The sequence below is a fragment of the Scomber scombrus genome, chromosome 5 (genome assembly GCF_963691925.1).
Source record: "Scomber scombrus chromosome 5, fScoSco1.1, whole genome shotgun sequence".
In the NCBI taxonomy this organism is placed as follows: domain Eukaryota; kingdom Metazoa; phylum Chordata; class Actinopteri; order Scombriformes; family Scombridae; genus Scomber; species Scomber scombrus.
Window position 1 is genome coordinate 20,459,735 of NC_084974.1, and position 20,695 is coordinate 20,480,429.

General features: G+C 37.4%; 1 protein-coding gene across 2 annotated transcripts; it reads right to left on the minus strand.

Annotated features, from left to right (window-relative positions):
• Nucleotides 1-7,279: 7,279 nt before the first annotated feature.
• On the minus strand, nucleotides 7,280-20,397 carry postnb (periostin, osteoblast specific factor b). Of its 2 annotated transcripts, XM_062419742.1 has the most exons (21): nucleotides 20,258-20,397; nucleotides 19,565-19,663; nucleotides 15,976-16,040; nucleotides 15,572-15,729; nucleotides 15,327-15,491; nucleotides 15,086-15,232; nucleotides 14,459-14,600; nucleotides 13,385-13,597; nucleotides 13,108-13,242; nucleotides 12,406-12,554; nucleotides 12,162-12,298; nucleotides 11,838-11,968; nucleotides 11,399-11,529; nucleotides 10,995-11,097; nucleotides 10,793-10,860; nucleotides 10,446-10,491; nucleotides 9,758-9,949; nucleotides 9,616-9,663; nucleotides 9,189-9,266; nucleotides 9,062-9,100; nucleotides 7,280-8,215 (listed from the first exon to the last, which is right to left on the minus strand). In XM_062419742.1, exons 1-21 carry the CDS (start codon nucleotides 20,374-20,376, stop codon nucleotides 8,187-8,189), a joined length of 2,394 nt encoding a protein of 797 aa, XP_062275726.1. In that variant the 5' UTR covers nucleotides 20,377-20,397; the 3' UTR covers nucleotides 7,280-8,186. The 2 variants fall into 2 exon arrangements, with proteins under 2 accessions (XP_062275726.1, XP_062275725.1); XM_062419741.1 differs by lacking the exon at nucleotides 9,062-9,100 and having other exon boundaries at nucleotides 20,258-20,395.
• Nucleotides 20,398-20,695: the final 298 nt, after the last annotated feature.

Consider the following 20,695-nt stretch of genomic DNA (forward strand, 5'->3'; position numbering starts at 1 on the left):
TTTATAGAATAACAATAAAGCTCATAGTTCTTACATCACACCATCTGAGCAAAACCTTACTTAAAATTTTCCCCATACACACAGCATTTGATAAAAGTTTTTGTTAAGCCACTATTTTTTTTAGAATTTGTTAATTACAGCAGCTATTTTTTTAATACAGAGTGTGAGATTCCTGGTAAGAAATTGCATTGTCTTTTTTATACTATTACTATAGGGGGAAGAAAAGTTGGAAATATTGAAATTCTACAAATACTCAGTGTGAAGAAAATGATTGGGGTGTGGGGGGATTATGTAAAGGCTCTGTTTCAGGAATGATATATTAAGTTTGAGAGTGTAAGACACATCTATACATAGTAGTTTAACCCTAATGGCTCATTTTTTTTAATGTTTATGTAGCAGGAGCAAAATATCACAATGGATTTGATGGAAGGGATGAAGCAAAGTGGCACCATTAGAGAACATTTACTGTGAAGACGCATGAAAATGTTCAATTGTTGCTTAATAAAAGTTGAAGTGAATCATAGTTGCAACATCTCAAAAGTGGACCATATTTAAAACTAGGTGAAAGGAGGAATCAGTGTTTTTCACCATGCTAAATGGGTTTCTCAAGAGCATAAGACAAAGCAGACATTGGTTGGCTGTATACGTTGGTGGAAGTCTGCTGTGTATTTATGTGTATCTAAGGACACATTTGTAACCATTTCAGTCACAGTTTGGACACGTGATAAGGATGTGGTCTCGTACTTCAGACAGTTTCTACAGTCTAGTCTAGTCATGGATGTATTATAAGAGCAGGATAGTGTACCGCTGCTCAGTCTTGCAGTCAATTTTTTCCCAGTGGTCACTCACAGTATCGCTGCCAAAAATCTCCCATGGCCCAAAAAGCTCTGTCCTCATAGACGACCACTACTGTGCATATTCAGTAGGCTGCATAATGTGAAAAGCAAACCCGGAATCTAGAAACTTTTTTTGGCATATGCACCAGCAGAGCAATTCTTATAGGACTTAAGGGGCTCCATTTTTGTTCCAGTATCCAGCTCTTATAATGCATCCATGAGTCTAGTATGATAGATTTTCTCTTAAATGCTTGTGTTTACAAATGTACAAAGCCCTCAAAACTTTATTGCTAGCTATCAACAGTGGGAGGGACAAAAGCTGACAGGTGTTCATTAAAAAAATCATTAAAACCTATTCTTTTATAATAGATCCATCCAGAAAGTGAAGTTATGATCTCCTCCTCTTGCATCATTTGAGGAGGCCAGATATTATGTAATGTCTTGGTAATCATCAGTGGAAACAGTTGAACCAACTTTAAAGTCTTCATGTTTTGGACTCAACCATACGATGAGACACGTCTAGGGAACAGACTTCATTATGATTGATAATTATGACGTTGTTCATATTTACAGCTGCTATTTAAAAAAAAATCTACATTAAATTGACATTAGTAGAAAGTGCAAACTGAAGACATTTGGTTGTACTATACACACCCACAACATACACTTCTAGAGAGAAAGATGAATACATTTGTAGCCACGTAGCATATAAAGCCCTTGGCAGAAGATGCTCAATAAATTGTCTTGCTTGACCATAGGGAAGGTAATTTATTGGGCTCTATTCATGTCGCTCTGGCAATTATTCCTGGCAGTCTGTCAGAGCATTACAGATTATGTAATTTTTGAATTCAGCCTCCCGGTGTGACACATAACACAGAGATGGAAAACTTAAGTCGCTGTGCTCTATATGTCCTTAGCAACGACACATTTGGATTAATAGTGTAGTGGGTCATTAGTGTAACTGCTCCTATGATACCAAAACTCATGATGGCTCCACAAAGATTCAGGCATGTATCTTCATATCAGTGCAGTAGATTTAACTTGACTGTTTTTGGAAATGGTTCACTTTTATGAAAGACAAGTTTGTAAATGTGGTTCTTATTACATCGAAAACACATTAGGGTGTGTTGCAATATCAAGAAATATAATTTCAAATAAAATTCCAGAGAAATTTGAACCCTGCCCAAAAAACAAATCTCTTGAAGGTTTAGAAGGTGTCTTTACAAGATGCCTGTTCTTCTGAAAAAGGCAATACATCAAATGGATTTCAGAGTGGAACGTTTTTAAAAGGTGCAAATCTCTGCCTAAGGCTTGTCTCACAAAACAAGTTTGACATTGTCAAGCAAACAGAGGTTAGTGCACCCAAAAAGCAGGTTATTAACTGGCTCTGTTTTTCCAAACCAGCTATATGCATTGACTTTAATAGGCTTAATAACAAAAGGCCACTTATATGCAGCAGAAACAGAGGAAATCCTTCTTGCTTGTTCTTTGTAAACTAATCATATCATTGTTTACCCTTACTGTGAAGTGTTACTGAATAAACTATTGATCAACAATACACAATATAGATCATAAATCTCACTAGCTATTTATAGAAGCCATAGCTACAATGAGAAACTTTCCTGAAATACGGACCCCCAAAGTATTCAATATGAAATAAATAAATAAATGAAAGAATCATGCTGAGTAATAATCCAAGCTCACAGCCTAGCCTAGCAAGTTAGTCGGCTACAGCATTAGCAATCTTATTGGAAGCTAAATAAAGGAAGAGGTTTAGTTACTGTTTCTGTGTATTGTGCTGTGTAAAATAACATTAAATAAAATGTGTTGTTATGAAAACTGACATTATTGAATTAAGTGTTATCAAGAAACTTGACATTAGGACATACGGTACAGTAAAAGTTGACATGAAATTACTATATCAAAGGAAACTGAAATTAATAATAATAACAATACATTTCCTAATAATTAGTTATTTATAGTAAATTGATCACTTTCCATGTTCAATTGTGGTCTCTTATTACTTTTTTTTTTTCTTTTTCCATTTTTGGATCCAAGTCAGAGAATATATTACAACTGGTTGTTGTTTGTTTTAGTTAATAATAAGCAGCCGTCATGAGACCATGAAGATAAAGGCCCAGAATGTTCCCACAGCAAAGCAATTATTGTTGCTACATGACTGGGGATTTCCACCGGGTCCGTCAGCAGCGCAGAACGGCTGCGCCATGGTTTAGCTCCGTCCTCTGCCAGGCGTCAACTCACACAGGGAGCGTTACGGCAGCGGAGCGGAGCATGCTCTGGGAGAGAAACAGGCAGGGAGTTCCGGTCCTCTGAAATGATGCCAAGGCGGAAATAACTTAAAACTGCATTCTATCAAAAGGCCAACAGTTTTGGTGTCAAAAGGACTTCCGTCTCTATAAAAGTCAATGGAGAATTCACCAACTTCTCACTTGATTTATAACCTCAGTAAACGTTTTCAAAATGTGTTTATGGTCTCAATCGCTAGTTTAAAGGCTTCTTCAATGCAGTATGATGTTCATTTGAGAAATTTTGGCCTTTCTGATTTTATATTTGACGATAAAGCAGGGTATGCATCAGGGCGTGGCTACGTCGTGATTGACAGGTTGATTGGTTCACAGGTTCAGGAGGGCGCCTCTTGCTCCTCCTGATGCCCATATAAGTAGAATCCGTGTTTTTTCGAGACGGCGCTGCCCAGATCCGAAACTATACGCTTCCAAGCAACAGTCCACAAACCAATGAGTGACGTCACGGATGTTACGTCCATTTTATATACAGTCTATGGAGAGAAATCTGCCTTTTAAAATGAAGTTGCACTGTTAATACAGTATTTACGGCAGCCCAATCAAATCCGAACGAATGACTTTAGTCTACCGTAATTACTGTAGTAGCAGCACAATTAAACGGCCCGATTTTGTTAACTTGCTTAAATCTAGTTGATGTGGTAATTTTCTTTGATTTTTTTGATACGTAGCTAGATGGTGTCTTTATCTGTCTGTTTTATTCGTGTTTGTTGCTTAAAGGTAGGGTATGTTATGTTGTTCAGAAGCACTTTTTGTTATACTGGGTGAAATGGTCCTTTTATTATCATAAGTATAAATACATTATGACTTTAGAAAAAGGAACGGAAAAAATCAGACCTCTGTGACAGCCACAGGACTGATAAAACTCCGACCAATCCATCCTCTTCGCACCGAAAAGCAAAAACCAATCAGGTGTCTTCATGTCTAGTTCTGCATCCGCCCCCCTCTCTCCCTGCCTACTTCGCGCGTGCAGTCTTCACCTGTCGCTGTTGCCGGAAAAAAACAGCACACTTCTCTGCAGAACTACAGAGTTGGTGGGGCGTGGCTTGGACGGACTCACTGACGGGAGGGGGAGCAGCGGGGTGGAACTTAGAGGAGGCAGGAGGAGGTGATATTTTCAAATCTTGCTAGCTCTCTTGCTAGCTTTACAACACTACATACCCTAGCTTTAAATACGATCGGGAGGCTGCACGGGTTGTTTTATTTTGAAAGACGGAAGTTTTATTATGCCGATTCTGTGTCTGACTTCCTGTCTGTTGCAATCTGCTCTGTTGAGCTTGTCGCGAAACGGCTCCGTCAAAAATAGAAATGCTGCGTATTGATAGCACCGCGGCGTGGTGAGCCGCTGCTGTGACGTTGCTGAGACGCTCCTGGTGGAAATACGGACCGCGGTGCAGCCGTAACGTGCCGCTGACCCAGTGGAAAGTGGGCTTGATAAAGTAAATACTGAGTCATTAGTATTGCCGATAAGCTATTTTTACACAATGTTTCGAACCCTTGCAAATACTTTACGGTTATTTTCTTACAAGATCATGAAAATAGGGATTACACCTCTGGACTAATAATCAGTATCTGTAACATATTAGTTTTGAGAGTCACCCTGTCAATTCATGTGATGTATTATGGTTTTGTAATCATACAAGGTAAAGAAAAGCCTCCCTGACCTGGAACTGTCACTCACAACTCAGCAGGAGATTAGTTGGACTGATTCATGTTTCCTCCAGTATGAATAAACTGCAAATTGCTTTACTGCTTGGGTATATAATGTTCAATCACACTCCCGTCTTATGTGGATGATGGCAGATTTTATTCTATCTTGGCCAAATCTATACATGACGGCGCCGCATTGGAAACTCATCCGAGACTGACGCATAGCTGCTGTGCCAGGAACATGTCAGTTCCTTGGAATCAATGTTGCATCCAGATGACGAGTTACTTTCACACAGCTGTATCCAAGTCATTCCCGATACATAGTGGGCCAGAGTTCTTCTGGTATGCTAACATGATTGATGTGGGCAGATTAAAAACAGACTGTAATGCTCCCTGAACTCCTACTATTGTAGGTCAAATGAAGTATACTTGTATACTACATCAATAATATCTTACAATGAGTCATATTCTTCTATAGGCAAATTTAAACCTGTCTATATTTTGGAGTTAGATCACAAAATGTAAGTTATTCATTTGCAAAATATTGTTTGTCAAATGTCAAATACAGCTGAACTGTTCAGTTAAAAATAACAATAAAAGATGTTTTTAAAAGCTTTTTTTGTGTGTCCTGGCATAAAATCTACATTGCAGAGAACTTCAACTATTCCAACCTTTTCAAGTTGGACACTGAAGAAGAGCTGCAGTTAGCACCTATTATATTTTCTATAAATCATTCCCTAATATTGAAACAACTGGAATTTATCACTTAGTATATTAATTTGGGTATTCAATTCATTATTGTCTTTGTGTGATGGAAGAGTTTTTCATAGTCTGTTTTGTCACATTGGCCTTTGCTCTGTTTTTGCTGTCTGCTTGGTGATAAATAATAAAGGATTCTGGATTCTGGATTCTGTCTAATTTAACTTTTCTAGTATTTTAAAAATTGTGTTTTGCACACAGACTACAGAATGGTTCACTTTTGAATTGTGATTAATATCAAGCACAGGAAACAGGCACATTACAAACAAGAAATGCCTGAAAGATAACTACTGCAAAAGCACATTTAGCATAAAGATAAGTGAATTTACCACTTGCATGGTTTAACTTAAGAATGAGCAGACAGCTGCCTGTTGATGATAGTGATGAGCAGTGGAAAGAGCCATGCCAAGTCAAGTGAAATTTGAAGTTGGTGATATCAGCAGTCTCATAAATGACTTTGTAATTGATTGGGAGACCGCTGCTGAGTACAGTGTGGAAAATCCGACACCGAATGGAAAAGCAATAGGATCTTCCAGCAGATGTTTTCTCAATTCTCAGAGAATGTTGTAAATGTGTAAAATATTGCCCGCTTCACATCTGGCTACAGAATGTATTCTCTCCCTGTAGCAAGAATTGAACAGTTTTGCAGTTTACTTAAATAAAGTTATTTAGTTTCTGCTTGTAAATCTAATGTGACTGAAGTAGACTCAATCTAAACATATTTTGGGGGTTTCCATTAAAGGGTAATGTTTAAAAAAACAATGAACATATATACTTTATGTTGTTATAAAGAATTTATTAATATGATTGTGGCGACTTCCCAGCCAACCACACACATACTAAAAGAATACTTAATATCATACACTAATACAGTAAATCCCCCAAGAAAAAAAGAGAAATGCCTTCTTTCTTATAAAACCTTTACTGGGAATATGGTGCCTCTCTACGCTGAAACAAACAGTTACACAACATCTACAACAGGAGTTGAAATTTGATTTACTTTTATCATGATGAAGGAAAAAATATGGCACACAGATTTATTTCTCCTGACATAATGCCAAATTGATCTGCTACTCTAAACCAATATGTAAATGAAAGCACAATGATAATTAGTTAATGATAAAACCACTTCAACCACTTCTGCTGGTTCACATGTGGTGGTGAACCAGTTACTTGGCGCAGTTAAGCCTGTTTTTGAATACTTTAAATTTTTTGTTGTGAAATTACAGATAAATAAAAAAATTACTTTTGACACTTTGCCATGTTGGTATCTTTGTGATTGTGCTTGGGTAATTGCTCAGATTTGTACCCATTTTAGTTCATCCAAGAAGCCATAAACTCTGCAATGAAGAATTTTTCACATATCACGATCACGACCACAAATATCTGCACACAACTGCTCAAAAGCTTTTGCTGCAACCTCGGGGCAAATATTTCAACTTTCTGCATTGTTACAAATGTCAGCTTAAAAATGATTCACACCTTTTTCTGATAAACAACATATGGCAATGCATTCAATATTTATTTCATTATACCCACTGGCAATAAAATGATTTAATTACTGATCTTAATTTGAAATTATAGAATTATTTTCACATTATGCAACTTATACTGTAAGTTATTAGTCCTTCCAATGTATTTTATGTAAGTTTGTGTACAGTAGCATGTGGTGACACATAGATTCCATGAAAAATTGAAAAAGAGAGGTTTTTTTACACATCAAACCCAGTTTATTTCATATTTTAAATTTATACTTGAACCTCAAGTGGACTGCCAGGCTCCCCCTTAAACATTAAGTATAATGACAGGGCCATTAAAAAGGATGATACAGGAATCTTAGAGTCTATTTTTAAGACCATGTACTGGGAAAAACTTGGGAAAACAAAATGCAGACATGATATTAAGATCTGATATTTGATACTAGAGATTTTCTTTCCTGAACCAGTGTAGAGCCTTACAAGGACATTAGAAACTGCTCCAAACCACCATCACCAGATGCCCTTTTAAATTGGCATATTTATATCAAAGAATGCACTTTATTGGAAAATGTCTGGAAAATAGAAAGCCTGGAGTTGGATACATTGTTCCAAATGATACACGCAAAGACAAAAAACCCTAAACAACTTACAGCCAAAGAAATTAAACAATAAAACAGTAAAAGTCTGAAAACACATCATTTTTTTTCAATCTTTAACATGCAGATATTTATAAAATGTTTCCAAACAGCTATTACAATCTTGTTGCTTTAACCTTAACCTTTAGCAAAGGACGCAGAGAAAAGTTTAGAATTTAAATGTTTTTATTGCTACTCTAATGGCTTGGATTTAAAAGATTGTTATTGCTACCCTGACTTGCTCTGTGTCTTTAAAGTCATGCCAAAATGTTCATTTGAACTTTGTTTACAGTACATATGCTGAACCAAAAGACTGTTTGTAGACATTGCACACTCATTACATATACATTCAAACCACCATTTATTGTTTATGAGAATAGTTTTATTTTCTGTCAGTTATACCTGTTACAGTATATTTGTAATGTGTCCCCTGTACTAAAACACCAGTTTTAACCTCTGGGTTAGGTTTTTCTCTGCCTTTACGTTGATGTTCTCTTCTGTCCATGCTCATTCCCCTCCCCTTCTCCTGTTGCCAGCTGGTAAGAAAGTAAAAGGATAAAACCTGTCAGCTCACGTGGAATAGAATGTAGAATGTAGATGCCTTTCTATAGGCAGCAACGCTTACATATTCTATACGCTCTGACTTCCTTAATTCCCAAATGGAAACACCAAGCTCAGCATAGTGATTCATAATGATAAAAAGTTCTTCCCCTAGAGGAATGTCTCAGAGTGCACAGGTAAATGCTGAGGTGGAGGTGCATTAATGTATTAAATGCTAAATGAACAGCAGCTGCAGTGGCGTGAGCACCAAGTGTCAGCTTAGCTCTCAGGTGAGTGGTGTGGCAGCAGGCATGGCAGCAAAAGAATGCACACAACATAGTCAACTTAAAGAAATATTATGGGAAATATTGATTTGCTTTGTTGCTAAGAGTTAGACCAGAGGATTGACATAAATTCGGTAGAGTTGAATGTAGCTAGCCTGGCTGCATTCCCAAGTAACAAAAACCCACCCGCTCCACACCTCTAAAGTTCAACATGATATGTCAATTGTTTACGCATACATAAATCAACTTGTAATTTGTGAGCTTTAGATTGGTAGCTAACCAGGCAAGCTGTTTCACTGTTTCCTATCTTTGTGCTAACCAGCTGCTGGCAGTAGCTTCATATTTACCATGCAGACATAAGAGTGGTATCAATCTCCTCTTCTAAATCCCAGCAAGCACGCACATATGTATATATATATATATATATATATATATATATATACATATATGTATATATTGCTTATATTGCAGTGAGTATGCCATGTGAGTGTAGCAGTGGACTTAAATTGACTGCCTGAACTAGTTTGCAGGTTATGCTGCATTTTATTATATCTTTACCCAAAACTCTTCGGGAAGGGTTTCTTCTTGAACTGCCTGCTACAATGGCAAACAAACATATTTATCACACATTATTTATTAATTATTCTTTCCCAGTCACTGAGATGTAAAAATTGATAAAACTCACCTTGGATCATTCTGGTAAGACTATCAGCATCAAAATTAGGGTTCCCCTCAATGGTGGAAATATGTGAGAGGTCAGCTCCTTAACGAGAAAGAAAAAAATATTTTGTACAGAGATGAATTATAGCAAATTTGCCCTTAAATGAATAATAAGGTTATATTCTGGGTATGTTACCCAGAATGCACTTTGCTGCAGAGCTTTGAGAATTGTCAACAACAATTACATTTACATTTAAAAAATGTTTTTACATCTATTTTATCATTCATCATCATCTAGCAAGTGGAGTTACTGGTTTAAATTTATGAGACAAAGTGGAAATTAGGGCACCCACACATTTTTCCATCAATCACAAACTAGAACAGTAAGCTCAAATGCTTGAAATAAGTGGACTTGTCCTTAAAAGTCTGTGTTCAGATACACTTTCACTGACCTTCCAGGGCTATGTTGTTGGTGCCAGTGCTGACGGAGTACGTGGGGCCTGGAAACGACAGCATGTATCAGTCCCCGAGATAATAAGTGACACAAATCTATTGACATCTTGATTCAAGTAGTAAAAAAAAAAAAACATTTACCTGAGACAACCCTGGTGACTTTAGTCATGGTGGGTTCACCCTCAATGACTCTGGTCACCTTGGTGATGGTGGGTTCACCCTCAATGACCCTGGTGACCTTGGTGATGGTGGGTTCAGCCTCAATGACCCTGGTGACCTTGGTGATGGTGGGTTCAGCCTCAATGACTCTAATAACCTTGGTGATGGTGGGCCCTGCAAAATAGTTTCAACTGTGATTTTCTGTTTTGATCCATTTTATTGCTGACTGGCACTGTACATGAATTAGCCTGTAAAATAAGGGAGAGTCTCCTTTCTTCTCTCTGATAACTGCTACTTAGGCTCTCACACCCTGCACAAGTGTGCTCGTACTTGCATGTGTGTGTGTAATTATCTGGATTAATAAAAATGTAAGTGCTTGATGTGCACATGTTTCAACTTAACATTCAGTAACCCCCATCCCCCACCCCACCCTTTTTTTTTGTGTGCGTGCAATTGTTTAATAAACCATCATGATGAGGAATTACATGATGATGATGATACTGAGTCATCATTACCGTACCTTCCTGGATCACGCAAGTCTCTATAATGACATATGATACATGCTATTTTAAATATTGTACTGCAAAATATGTTTTGTTTTTTTCTCTCCAAAAATTTAAATAAATACAAACAACAAAACAAAAAGCAAAACAATGACATTGCTACTTACTCAAAAATGTAAGGGGAATTTCCTGATATCTGAATCCTGAAATGTACTGGGGAAAAAACAGATTATAGCACATTATAAATTAACAAAATAGTTTACAGTATGACCATAATCTGAGTAGAAAATGTATTTGTGTATTCTGCAGAACATGGCCTGTAATTTTTTTTTTTCTATGGAAAATGTTCAATGTATTCAACTGTTGAATTCTGTCCTGGGTTAAACCTTGTTTAAAAACATTAGCTTAATGCTTTGATTAAATGGTTTTTCAAGCAGGTTCTTGTCTTGCACTTTATACCAAGTAACATAAATTGTATTTTGGCAGCCGTAGTGTTGTATTTTTTAAACAACACCTTGATTTGCATGTAAGTGATGAGCCTCTTCAAAAGCGTGAGCAGTTCCATGTTTCCAACAGGAATATCTGGAAGAAAGTGAAGGGTGTTAACCACATTTCAGGCCTTTACAACAGCAATAAAAACAGTTCAGAGAATGCATCTCTTGACAGATTTACAAAAGGAAGGGTGTAATAACAAGTTGTCCGGGTGTAAATGATACCTCCAGGATACAAGACTTGGTTGACAAAGTGAATGACTCCATTTGTGGCCATTATATCAGATTCAGGGACTTGGACAGAATTCACTTGCATAGTGTTGTTTGCCTGAAGGAGAAGGTTAAAAACAATTATAGACAAGAAAACCAAAAAATAATAATGGGCTTGTATGAACTAGTTTTTAAAAATATGAGGAAATAACTCAGTTGTACAGTTCATAATGTTAAGAGCTTCCCCGAAGTCACTGAGTGTCAACAATGAGTTTTCAGATCTGATAACAGTGACTGACACCAACATAAAGGATACCTTTCTGAACAAACAAAATACATTTTGATAACTTTTATACTTAAATATAACAAATGGGTTTATTGACTTAAGATAACATGTTCTGTCTTGCTGCACTACTTACAAACAACACTTTGAGGTTGCTGCCCTGGAGAGACTTGAGAAGGTTTGTAACCCCAGACTCCAAACCACCACCAATAAAGACACCATTATTGATGTGATACAGAAGGATGGTTCTGAGAGCATCTATGTCACCTGGGGGGAAAAAGCAAACACATAAACAAAAATAATAAATGAACTAGCAACATATTTTAAGTGCTTGTTAACACATCAAAGGTGCAGTGTATAGAATTTAGTGGCATCTAGTGGAACAGAAATGGAATGCAATACTGTATAATCAAATCACAATTGTTGTGTTTTTGTTACCTTAGAATGAACCTTTTATGTCTACATAGGGAGCAGGTCCTCTTCCATGGAGCCTGCCATACATACATACACCACTAGATGCCATTAAATCCTACACACTGCACCTTTAAAAGACAAAGGGAGTCTAAAGGACTTACTCTTCAAAAACTCCAAATCTCTCTCGCTCCATGCAGCAAAAGACTTATCGCTTGGGGCAAACAGAGTAAATTCTCCCTCTTGTTTGAGCAGGTCTGTCAAGCCAGCAGCCTCCATCAAAGACAAAAAGATCCTGCAGCACAGAAAAGAAAACAGTAACTTGGCTGTTACAGAAACCACTGAGATATTACAACAACAGCACTTTCTCATCCACATACATTACATGCCATATGGATTTAATGTAAAGATACAGAAATATGTGGTTTGAGTCATATGCTGCATTTTAATACCATAGGCCACTATGACTGGCATTGCTCTGTACTCACTTGAACCCTCCATGTTCGGTCAGAATCTCAAACATAGATTGTTCTGCCGGTTTCAGCAGAGTCCTCATGAGATGAAGGGCCCCATTGCTTCCTTCTTTACTGCCCCTTATCAGACAGGAATTCTCAATGCACACAGCCTGAAGAAATAGACCACAAGTTAAAGGCAAGGGGATTAATGTTATGTCTCAAAGACATAAAGATTGATGGACAATTTTTAGGAACAACTTCAGAGAAAAACACGCACTGTGCGATAGATGAAGACCCTCAGAAGCTTTCCTCCAATGGTCTCCAGCTGCTGACCATTGTACAACTGCCCCAGGACAACGTTACTCTTCACAATGTGGTTCTCCAGGATAATCCTGAGCGTATCCTGATCCATGGCCATCACGTCATCTGTAGTAGAAAGAAAATATTTTACATTTCTCATTAAAATATTAAACATACTTTGTACATTTTCATGTAATGCATCAGCTTTATCAAGAGACAATGCATTAATATTCTCACTCTTTTACTTATTTTTTGATTTACTGCACTGGTCTGTAGATTGATTATGAATAAATTGCAGTTTGAATGTAAGCTTCCTCCTACATACAGTTGTTGTTGTTTTGTGCATACACTCATGTAAAATTGTATTCTTCCTGGATTCACTGTACATTGTAGTTTGAGAAACAAAACATTTCGACTCGACAGTTGGGTTAAACACAGGAATGTTCTCTGGGGGAGTAGGTCAGACCTGGCATAAAGCTTCTATACTGTAATTTCCCAGAAGCTCCATAAATGTGCAAAGATCTATTCACCCATGATACAGCACACAAGGGGAAATAAAAAGTATTTCCCTTTAATATAGACTGTGACTGATTGTGGAGCAGCCAGGGCTCATATTTAGCCACCCGAAGAGAGAAAAAAACAGGGGAGTGCATGATGTAATGACCAGTATGTGACGCACCATTGAAGACATTATTGACGGGAGCCAGCAAAGTGTACTCATCCTCTGGACTCATGGAAGCAGAAAGGCCCAGCTCAGACACCAAGTCAGCGAAGGTTGACTGGGAAGTTCCCAGCAGTTCCATCACCTGCTTTGCTTAAAAGGAAGAGGAAATCCAGACACCATTAAAATCTGGATTGCACAAAAACACCAAAAACCTGCATAATATTTGTGTTTATATAGTAAACTATAATACAATACAATAATATAAAAAGAAAAGAGGAAATGGGACTCTAACCTGAGTCTGGCATGAGCACTTTGTCAATAAGGTGGATGACTCCGTTGGTGGTGACAATGTCCTTCTTGAGCACCATCTTAATGCCATTGACTGTTAAACTTTCACCATCACAGCCAATCTCAATGTTGCTGCCCTCCAGGGTCTCATAAGAGCTGCCAGACATGATGGCCTCAGAACACTGCATTGAGTTCAGGAGGTGGAAATTCAGAAGAGCTGGAAAAAAATGAGACAAAGTCAAAATTAATGTTTGGTTTACATGTATAGGTAGATATATATTTGAATGCAGAGTAGGTCAGTTGACTTCATGAACTGTTTTATGTCCTTTCTCATGTTACAGTGCAGCTGAGGATGTAAAACCCTGGAAACCGGAAGACCCTTTAGATCCCTTGGGTCCTTGAGTAAGAAGACTTACGATTTCTTCACATTTCCGTTAAATTTTGTGTGAAGTGGTCTGATCTCACATCACAGGGCAAGCCTGGGCTAATAAAAAGGTTTTGAGTTGTTGCCAATCTGAAAAGCTTGCTCAATGAAGCAGCTGTTTCTTGTTTTTCTAGAATTATAATCCTTGAAAATGTTTGAGGAAAATAAGAATAGCTACAGTATACAGATTCATCCCTACTCAAAACATTTATAACTATAAAAATTAGATTGTCAAATAACGTGTTGCACTGCTTGACTTTCCACCGACAATTTCATGCATGATTTGAAATTGGAGACCTATTTTTATTGCTTCGCCACACAACTTTGTTATGTATAGCGTGCCAAATGTGTGTAAGTTCCAGATCCACTGTACAGACTATTGTGGCTGCATCTGTTTCGAATTGCAAGAAGTTGAACATGTGAAAAAAAAGAAAAGCCCCTTTATGGGTAACTCGGTCTGGCAGACATGCTGCCTGGGAACCACTGCTTTTCTTTTCCTGTACCTTCATTAAATATAAATATGGCCCTAGTTTGCCACTGTTAATATTAAGCCTCAGGCAGTGTCCACTACAATGTTTACAATGCCTTGAGTAATCTCTGTCGTAAAGCACTGAAGAAACGTGACCGACCACTGAAAATAAAAGTCTGGTTTACCTTTGAGGACCTCCTTGTCGCCCTGAAGCCTCTCCAGCACATCACTGCCCAGGCTTTCAAAGGCTTCGTTGGTGGGGGCAAAGAGAGTGTAATGTCCTGGCTCACCCAGCTTTTCCAAGAGTCCAGAGTTCTGTGCCACGTCCTAGATGATGATTTCAGTGGGATGAGTTTATTTAGTGGACTTCAGTATACAATAGAATTGATAGAAACATTTGCAGGTGGTAGACATAATAACCTAATCACCTTAAAAATATAATTAAAGGTTATTCAATCACAAATGCAAACTATATGTTTGTTGTTTAATTCCTTGTACATCCAATGTAACCCAGCCTGTGCTCGTCCAGTTTGCTGTTTGTTGGCTGATGTTCTTATTATTTTTTTAATGTGCATACTTGGACTTTAATATTCATTTTCATGTACGATTTCATATACTTTGCACTATGCCTGTTAAATGAAAAAGTAAAGGAAACAAATGATGATTTGCCTTCTTTACACTTTTTTATGTTTTGCATGCAACCCAATGTGACCCATCTTTGCAGCAGTGCTTGCAAGTACTCTGTTTGTCCTTGAGGTGTTTAAATGACTTTATCTACCCCTGTGTATATTCACACTCATACTCATACTCACATAAAGAGTTGTCAGGTCATCGTCAACCTCGATGACATCCTGGATGGTGTTTCCAACACTGCTGATGACACGGTCAATAACATGCACAATACCATTGGTGGCAACCTGGTTGCCATGGATAATCCTGGCACAGTTCACAGTCACCACCTGTACATAATATACACGTCAATATTACTCCACTGAAATTTGTTTTAAAAACTACAAGGTGATTGCTTTAATATTACTGAATGACAGTACTCACCCCATTGGAGTAATGATTAATATGGAGACCAAGGTCATTGTACATGGAGTTGACTGTCAATCCATTCCTTAAATCTTTGGTCAAAAGGCGTTTGTTGGCCATGTGATAATGCAGAGCGTTGTACAATTCAATGTTGACATTGCTGACCAGTGCACCCCTCACTGACTGTTAGGAGATGGAAATGAGATATTAAAACCTTAACAGATGGAGTGGTTCCACAGCTTATTGTTTTGTCCTTTACTCACTTCATCCAAAAGCTCCCAGGCGTCGTTGCTTGGGGCAAAGAAGGTGTATGATCCAGATCCCTCAATCTCAGGCCTCAGCTTAGAAATGTCAGAGTATTTTTGGGTTGAGGTGGCCTTCACCAGACCCAAGGTGCCATACACATGGTCAATTGGGGCCACTGAGAAAGAAATTTACAATAGATGTCATGACATTTTCTGTCTGAATATAAAAATAGGAAACATTTAAAACATCTGGGGCTTGAAAAGAAAGACTACATGTGCTGACAATATGTTAGGACATGCTCTACTGGTTTATTTGGTGTGATTTCAAAAATAGCATACAGCTGCTCTGCATTTGGAGGACACAGCTTCATATAACCTTTATACAGCAAATTTACAACAGTGTAGCATTTAACATACTGTACCTGCAGGGCAACCACGCATGCCTTCCAGCTTCATGTATCCTGGGCAGCACTCGTAAAGCACAGTCCTACAGACAAAAGACACAGATCACAATTGTGGGTATTCACTAAAATAAGTAGCACATCCTTTTGAAAATTGTGTTTATAAGCATCTTTCAACATGACTGTGTGAGAAATTTGTATTTTGTCTGGATAGCAAATTTTGAACTGAATCCTCATTCAGTGTTGGTCTTATGTATTCAGTGTTTCCAGATGTTACTTATTATCTCCTTCATCACCAAAACAGTAATGTGATCCAACAGCTTGGGCCAAAACCTAATGGAAATGGTGCTGCTAGGATTAGGCTACCATTACAGTAGTAGATTTATATTACTAAGACTTCCCCTTTGAAGCTAAACAATTAGCTTGGACTCTCCTTGGCATTTGGTTAACCTCAGGAACATTAAGATGCCTGCCTTGAAAAACTGCAGTGTAATTAGAGGAACTTAGGGTTTGACGATGTGTATGGAAACAGCTGACCTAATCTGAAAAACAACATTATTTAGTTTTTAACTGAGTTTTCACATGGTTTTATTTTTTTTTTTTTTTTTTTTTTACAGATTTTCATAGTTTAGAGAATGAACAGTGTGATTTCTGTTCAGATAAAATAGATATACATAAGAAGTGTTTATTTGCTGTTGGAAAAAGGTAAGAGAAGAAGTTTCTTCTTTTGACTACTAGGCACAAAAGAGCAGCTGCTAGATATAAACATGACTATAACCCTTGTGTCAGCAGGTTTGAACATGTTGGAACTATAGCATTGTCTCCAGCCTCTGGAAAACCAGACGTGGAGATGTACATTTCACCTCAAATAGCTAACGGGTGTGAAACAATAAAAAAACACCCGCAGAACATAAAGAACACCACAGATGTACCTATTAGGGTACATACTACCACATGTGTTCCTGAGTTGGCTGGGGAGTTCATTTTTGGCCCAGTTTTTATTATAAGAATGCTCTAACAGGGAAGCTGCTTCTTCTCTCATTTCAGCTCAACATGATTAAAATGATAATAACAGGTTGCAAAAACATTATCAAGCAATTGTGTTTACAAATTACTCTGAAATGATGCAGTATAACATGTAGCAGAATCATGTGTGGGACTCCTGGTTCTACATGACACAAAATCCAACAACAAGATGGATGCACTTTATCTGAGGGGTGTGCTAAAGTTTCTAAATTGAGCATTTCTTCTTCATCAGCAGTTTCCCTGTGAAATCTCCATCATTGGAGTTCAAGACAGATAAAAGTGACTGTCAGCATGTTTAGAGACAAACAAATATGGAACCGATTGTACAAGTAGGCTACAGTTGTTGTAATTAATTTTTTTCTTTTTGTTTCAGAAAACAAACATCTATTTAGACTTGGAATTTAAGACTTTAAATGATTAACACAGCACAATTGTGTGCACAGAGCAGCAATCTTATGCTGATATTAATCACCAGCAAGTAATGACTAAACAATTGTGTCTTTTAGTCGAAAGAGAAGACTTCTAGCGTAGACTTGTTTCCTTTACTGTGGTGGGTTACTCATGGTTAATATCCTCTGCTGATGTCTCACACAGGGAACAGACCAAAGCTTCTGGGTCATGGCTAACTGAACCTCTTTTTGAATTAAAGTTGAATGGAGTCAGAGGGACTGGGATGAGATCACACAAGCTGTATTGGGGCAGAGTCAGCAAAACCCTCGCTACATTGCTCTCCCACACAGAGGGATTGTCTGGCCATGCATATGGAAACTTTTGACTTGTCAGCATCTCTATAAAAGAACTGTTCCACTCAGATTCACGATAACTTGGTCTAACATATACTGTATGTGACTTTATTCCGATTCCAACACTAATGGTCAGTTTGGAAATTTGGTTGTACACATTTTTTCTTTTTTGAGAGATAGAGCCCTTTTGTTGAATTAAACCTCAGTGGCTGAAGACTTAATAAATAGTCTGAGTTAGACTGAATAGACTGTATTAAAAGTTACTAAAAAGTTTAATTTAAGCCATTTTACAGTAGATTATCTTGGTCTGCTAGTTAGGCTGAATTATTTTATATGTTCAGAAAGTAATGCTTTCCTGTTGCTTCCTAAGTACACTCAAAGAGACCCCTTTTTGTGTTGTATATATGCAGTGTTCCCAATTTTTAGATCTAGACACCGATATGAAAGGTGTACACGCATATACTAAACTTTATCAATAATAAAGAACATTTCAGGAAAATAGTTTTTCTTTAAATCCGCTCCATACAGATCCAGTTATACAGATTGGAACAATTACCATCAAATAAATTGTTTTTTTATTGCATGTGGACTGCTGGGAAATATCTGGGGGTTTGCGGAAAGACAGGGAAGAAAAATATCAGCCAGAGGGAAGATGGCAGGGTCATTTGGGAATATGATCTGTATCATGATAACTAATGTGTTAAGTCACGATAACTAATGTGTTCTGGGAAAAAAATAATACTTTACATTTGTTGTGCATCTTTATGCTTCCAAGTGTATATGTTTCCATCTCCTTTTTGCTCTGCAATACATTAACATGTTTGTCGATCCTCTAAATCAGAAACCAGTTAAATAACATTTCTCTTGAATTTACCAACACATTTAAGTAGTAAACTTGAAAGTTTGAACTAATGAGACTAATAACTAAAGAAAAATAATATTTTTGCCTTTGATACAGCCTCCAGTATAGCACTGCTTTCAAGAAGTATTTGTTTGACTAAAATGGGAATACTATATACTGTAACAGGTGTAAATTAGTAAAAGAGACAACTGCAAATTCTTTGCCTCAACTGTCAAGCTAAAGACTCCCACAGGAACAGATAACATTCTTTGGCTCTTTCCTAATTTGTCTTGCCAAATTCAGTGAGCAAAGTGTATTCATTATGAAGAACTACGCCTATTTACAGTGTTAAGCATGATTCACTCATAATCCAGGCATAGAGGGAAAACTGAATTTATGTGTTTGTGAGTGTGTGAGTGTGCATGTGAGTGCACATGAGAGAGATGGACAGAAAAGGAGTGACTGTAAATGCATGGCTGCATGGCTTCGATCCATGTTTAAACACAAAAGTGCTGAGACGCCTGGAACAATAAGAGAAAAAAAGAGGTTGTCCAAAATGATTGGGCTGAATGCTTTTCCATTCATGAATACAGTCGACATTTAGCAGCCACATCATATCCTGGAATCGGTGGTTCACCACTGTGGCATTCAACTAGACCAGGCTTCTTAAGCTAACTCACAGTTTATATAATCGAATAGGAAAGTCTTTAATACAAAGAGTTTAGAGCTGCATCCATAAATGTGTTTCTCATTTTAAGCTGTAGCAGAGTAAGATAACAGATGTCTGTCTCTATGGAAACATCCACATTTCCATGAAAACCCTAAAAGAAGAAGTAGTGGATGGAGAAGAAGCCGATACTCAAGAGAGATGCTTTCTCAAAATTTAAAATGTTAACTTGACAATCAGTTTAAACTTTAATGTGATTGAATGTGCTTGTAATGTTCTGCTTTAAAAAGGAGGAACAACTTTGGGCTTTTGGAAACATGAAATAACACTTACGCTTTCTTTCCACAGATGGCCCCTTGGTACCAATTACGACAAGTGCTAAAGTACTTCTTCTTCGTTCCCATGACTTGCTGGAGTGCGCAGACATTGGGTCTGATAGAGGATTGAGAGTGAAAAGGAAATGCAGCATTAATCAGCAGGTATATTTCAGCTTTTCGATGGAAAATCTAAAAATGATTCACATGTGAACTATGCACTATTATGTAACGAACAGACCTCCCTGGTTTAGATACCAGACAGTCATATGTGAATAGTTATTTGGCAATAAACCCTGCTGCTTCTGAAACAAGGCAAATCAAGTCAAATATGAGTAATGACATCCATGCCTGCTGGATATAAAATCTTTTTTTTTTTCAGGTTTTAGTTCTCACTCAACAACTATAGCCCTGCTGGATTAGCGCCTTTTCTAATCTATATGTAAATAAACTTTAATGCCGAATCTAATATTATTCAATAACATTTCATGCCATATGTCATTAATGAACAATCAATATTTTTGTAAAGCAATTGCAACTGCAGATTTGGTGAGCAGCATATTTCACATAAAATGCAAAAGACACAAATGGTGAGAAATGATGCTTATTATGATCAAGACTCAAACTATTACTGCATGCAAACTGGGATTACATAACAAGGCATCACAAGGGTGTCAAAAAAAATCTAAATAAAGAATATTAATACGCTTACCCTTCTTTCCTTGCCCTGATGCGACTGTGGGCGACGATTTTGTCATATGCTGAGGAGTCAGCCTTATCAAAAGTAGAGAGCACAAAGAGTGCAAAGGCAGCTACAAAAAGGAGCTTCATCCTTGGTTCCTTAGCTAGCCTTTCCAGACCCAGAGTAAAGGGAGCAGACTCAGAGTGGGAGTTTATATACTTCATGTCTCACCCTCCACTCAAGGAGGATGGCAACATTTCATACTCATGCATGGACCACCCAGAACTCAAAAGCCACATTTCTATACACAGAGGGCTCTATCATTTTTTTTAGGATGAATTCTGAATTATATATCTTTATATTTAGTTCAATTCTTAATATGATCAATATTGTAATGGCCCTCCAAAAATTGTATATTAATGGACAACCATTTTCTAAGAAATGGGATCACAATCACATTTTAAAAAA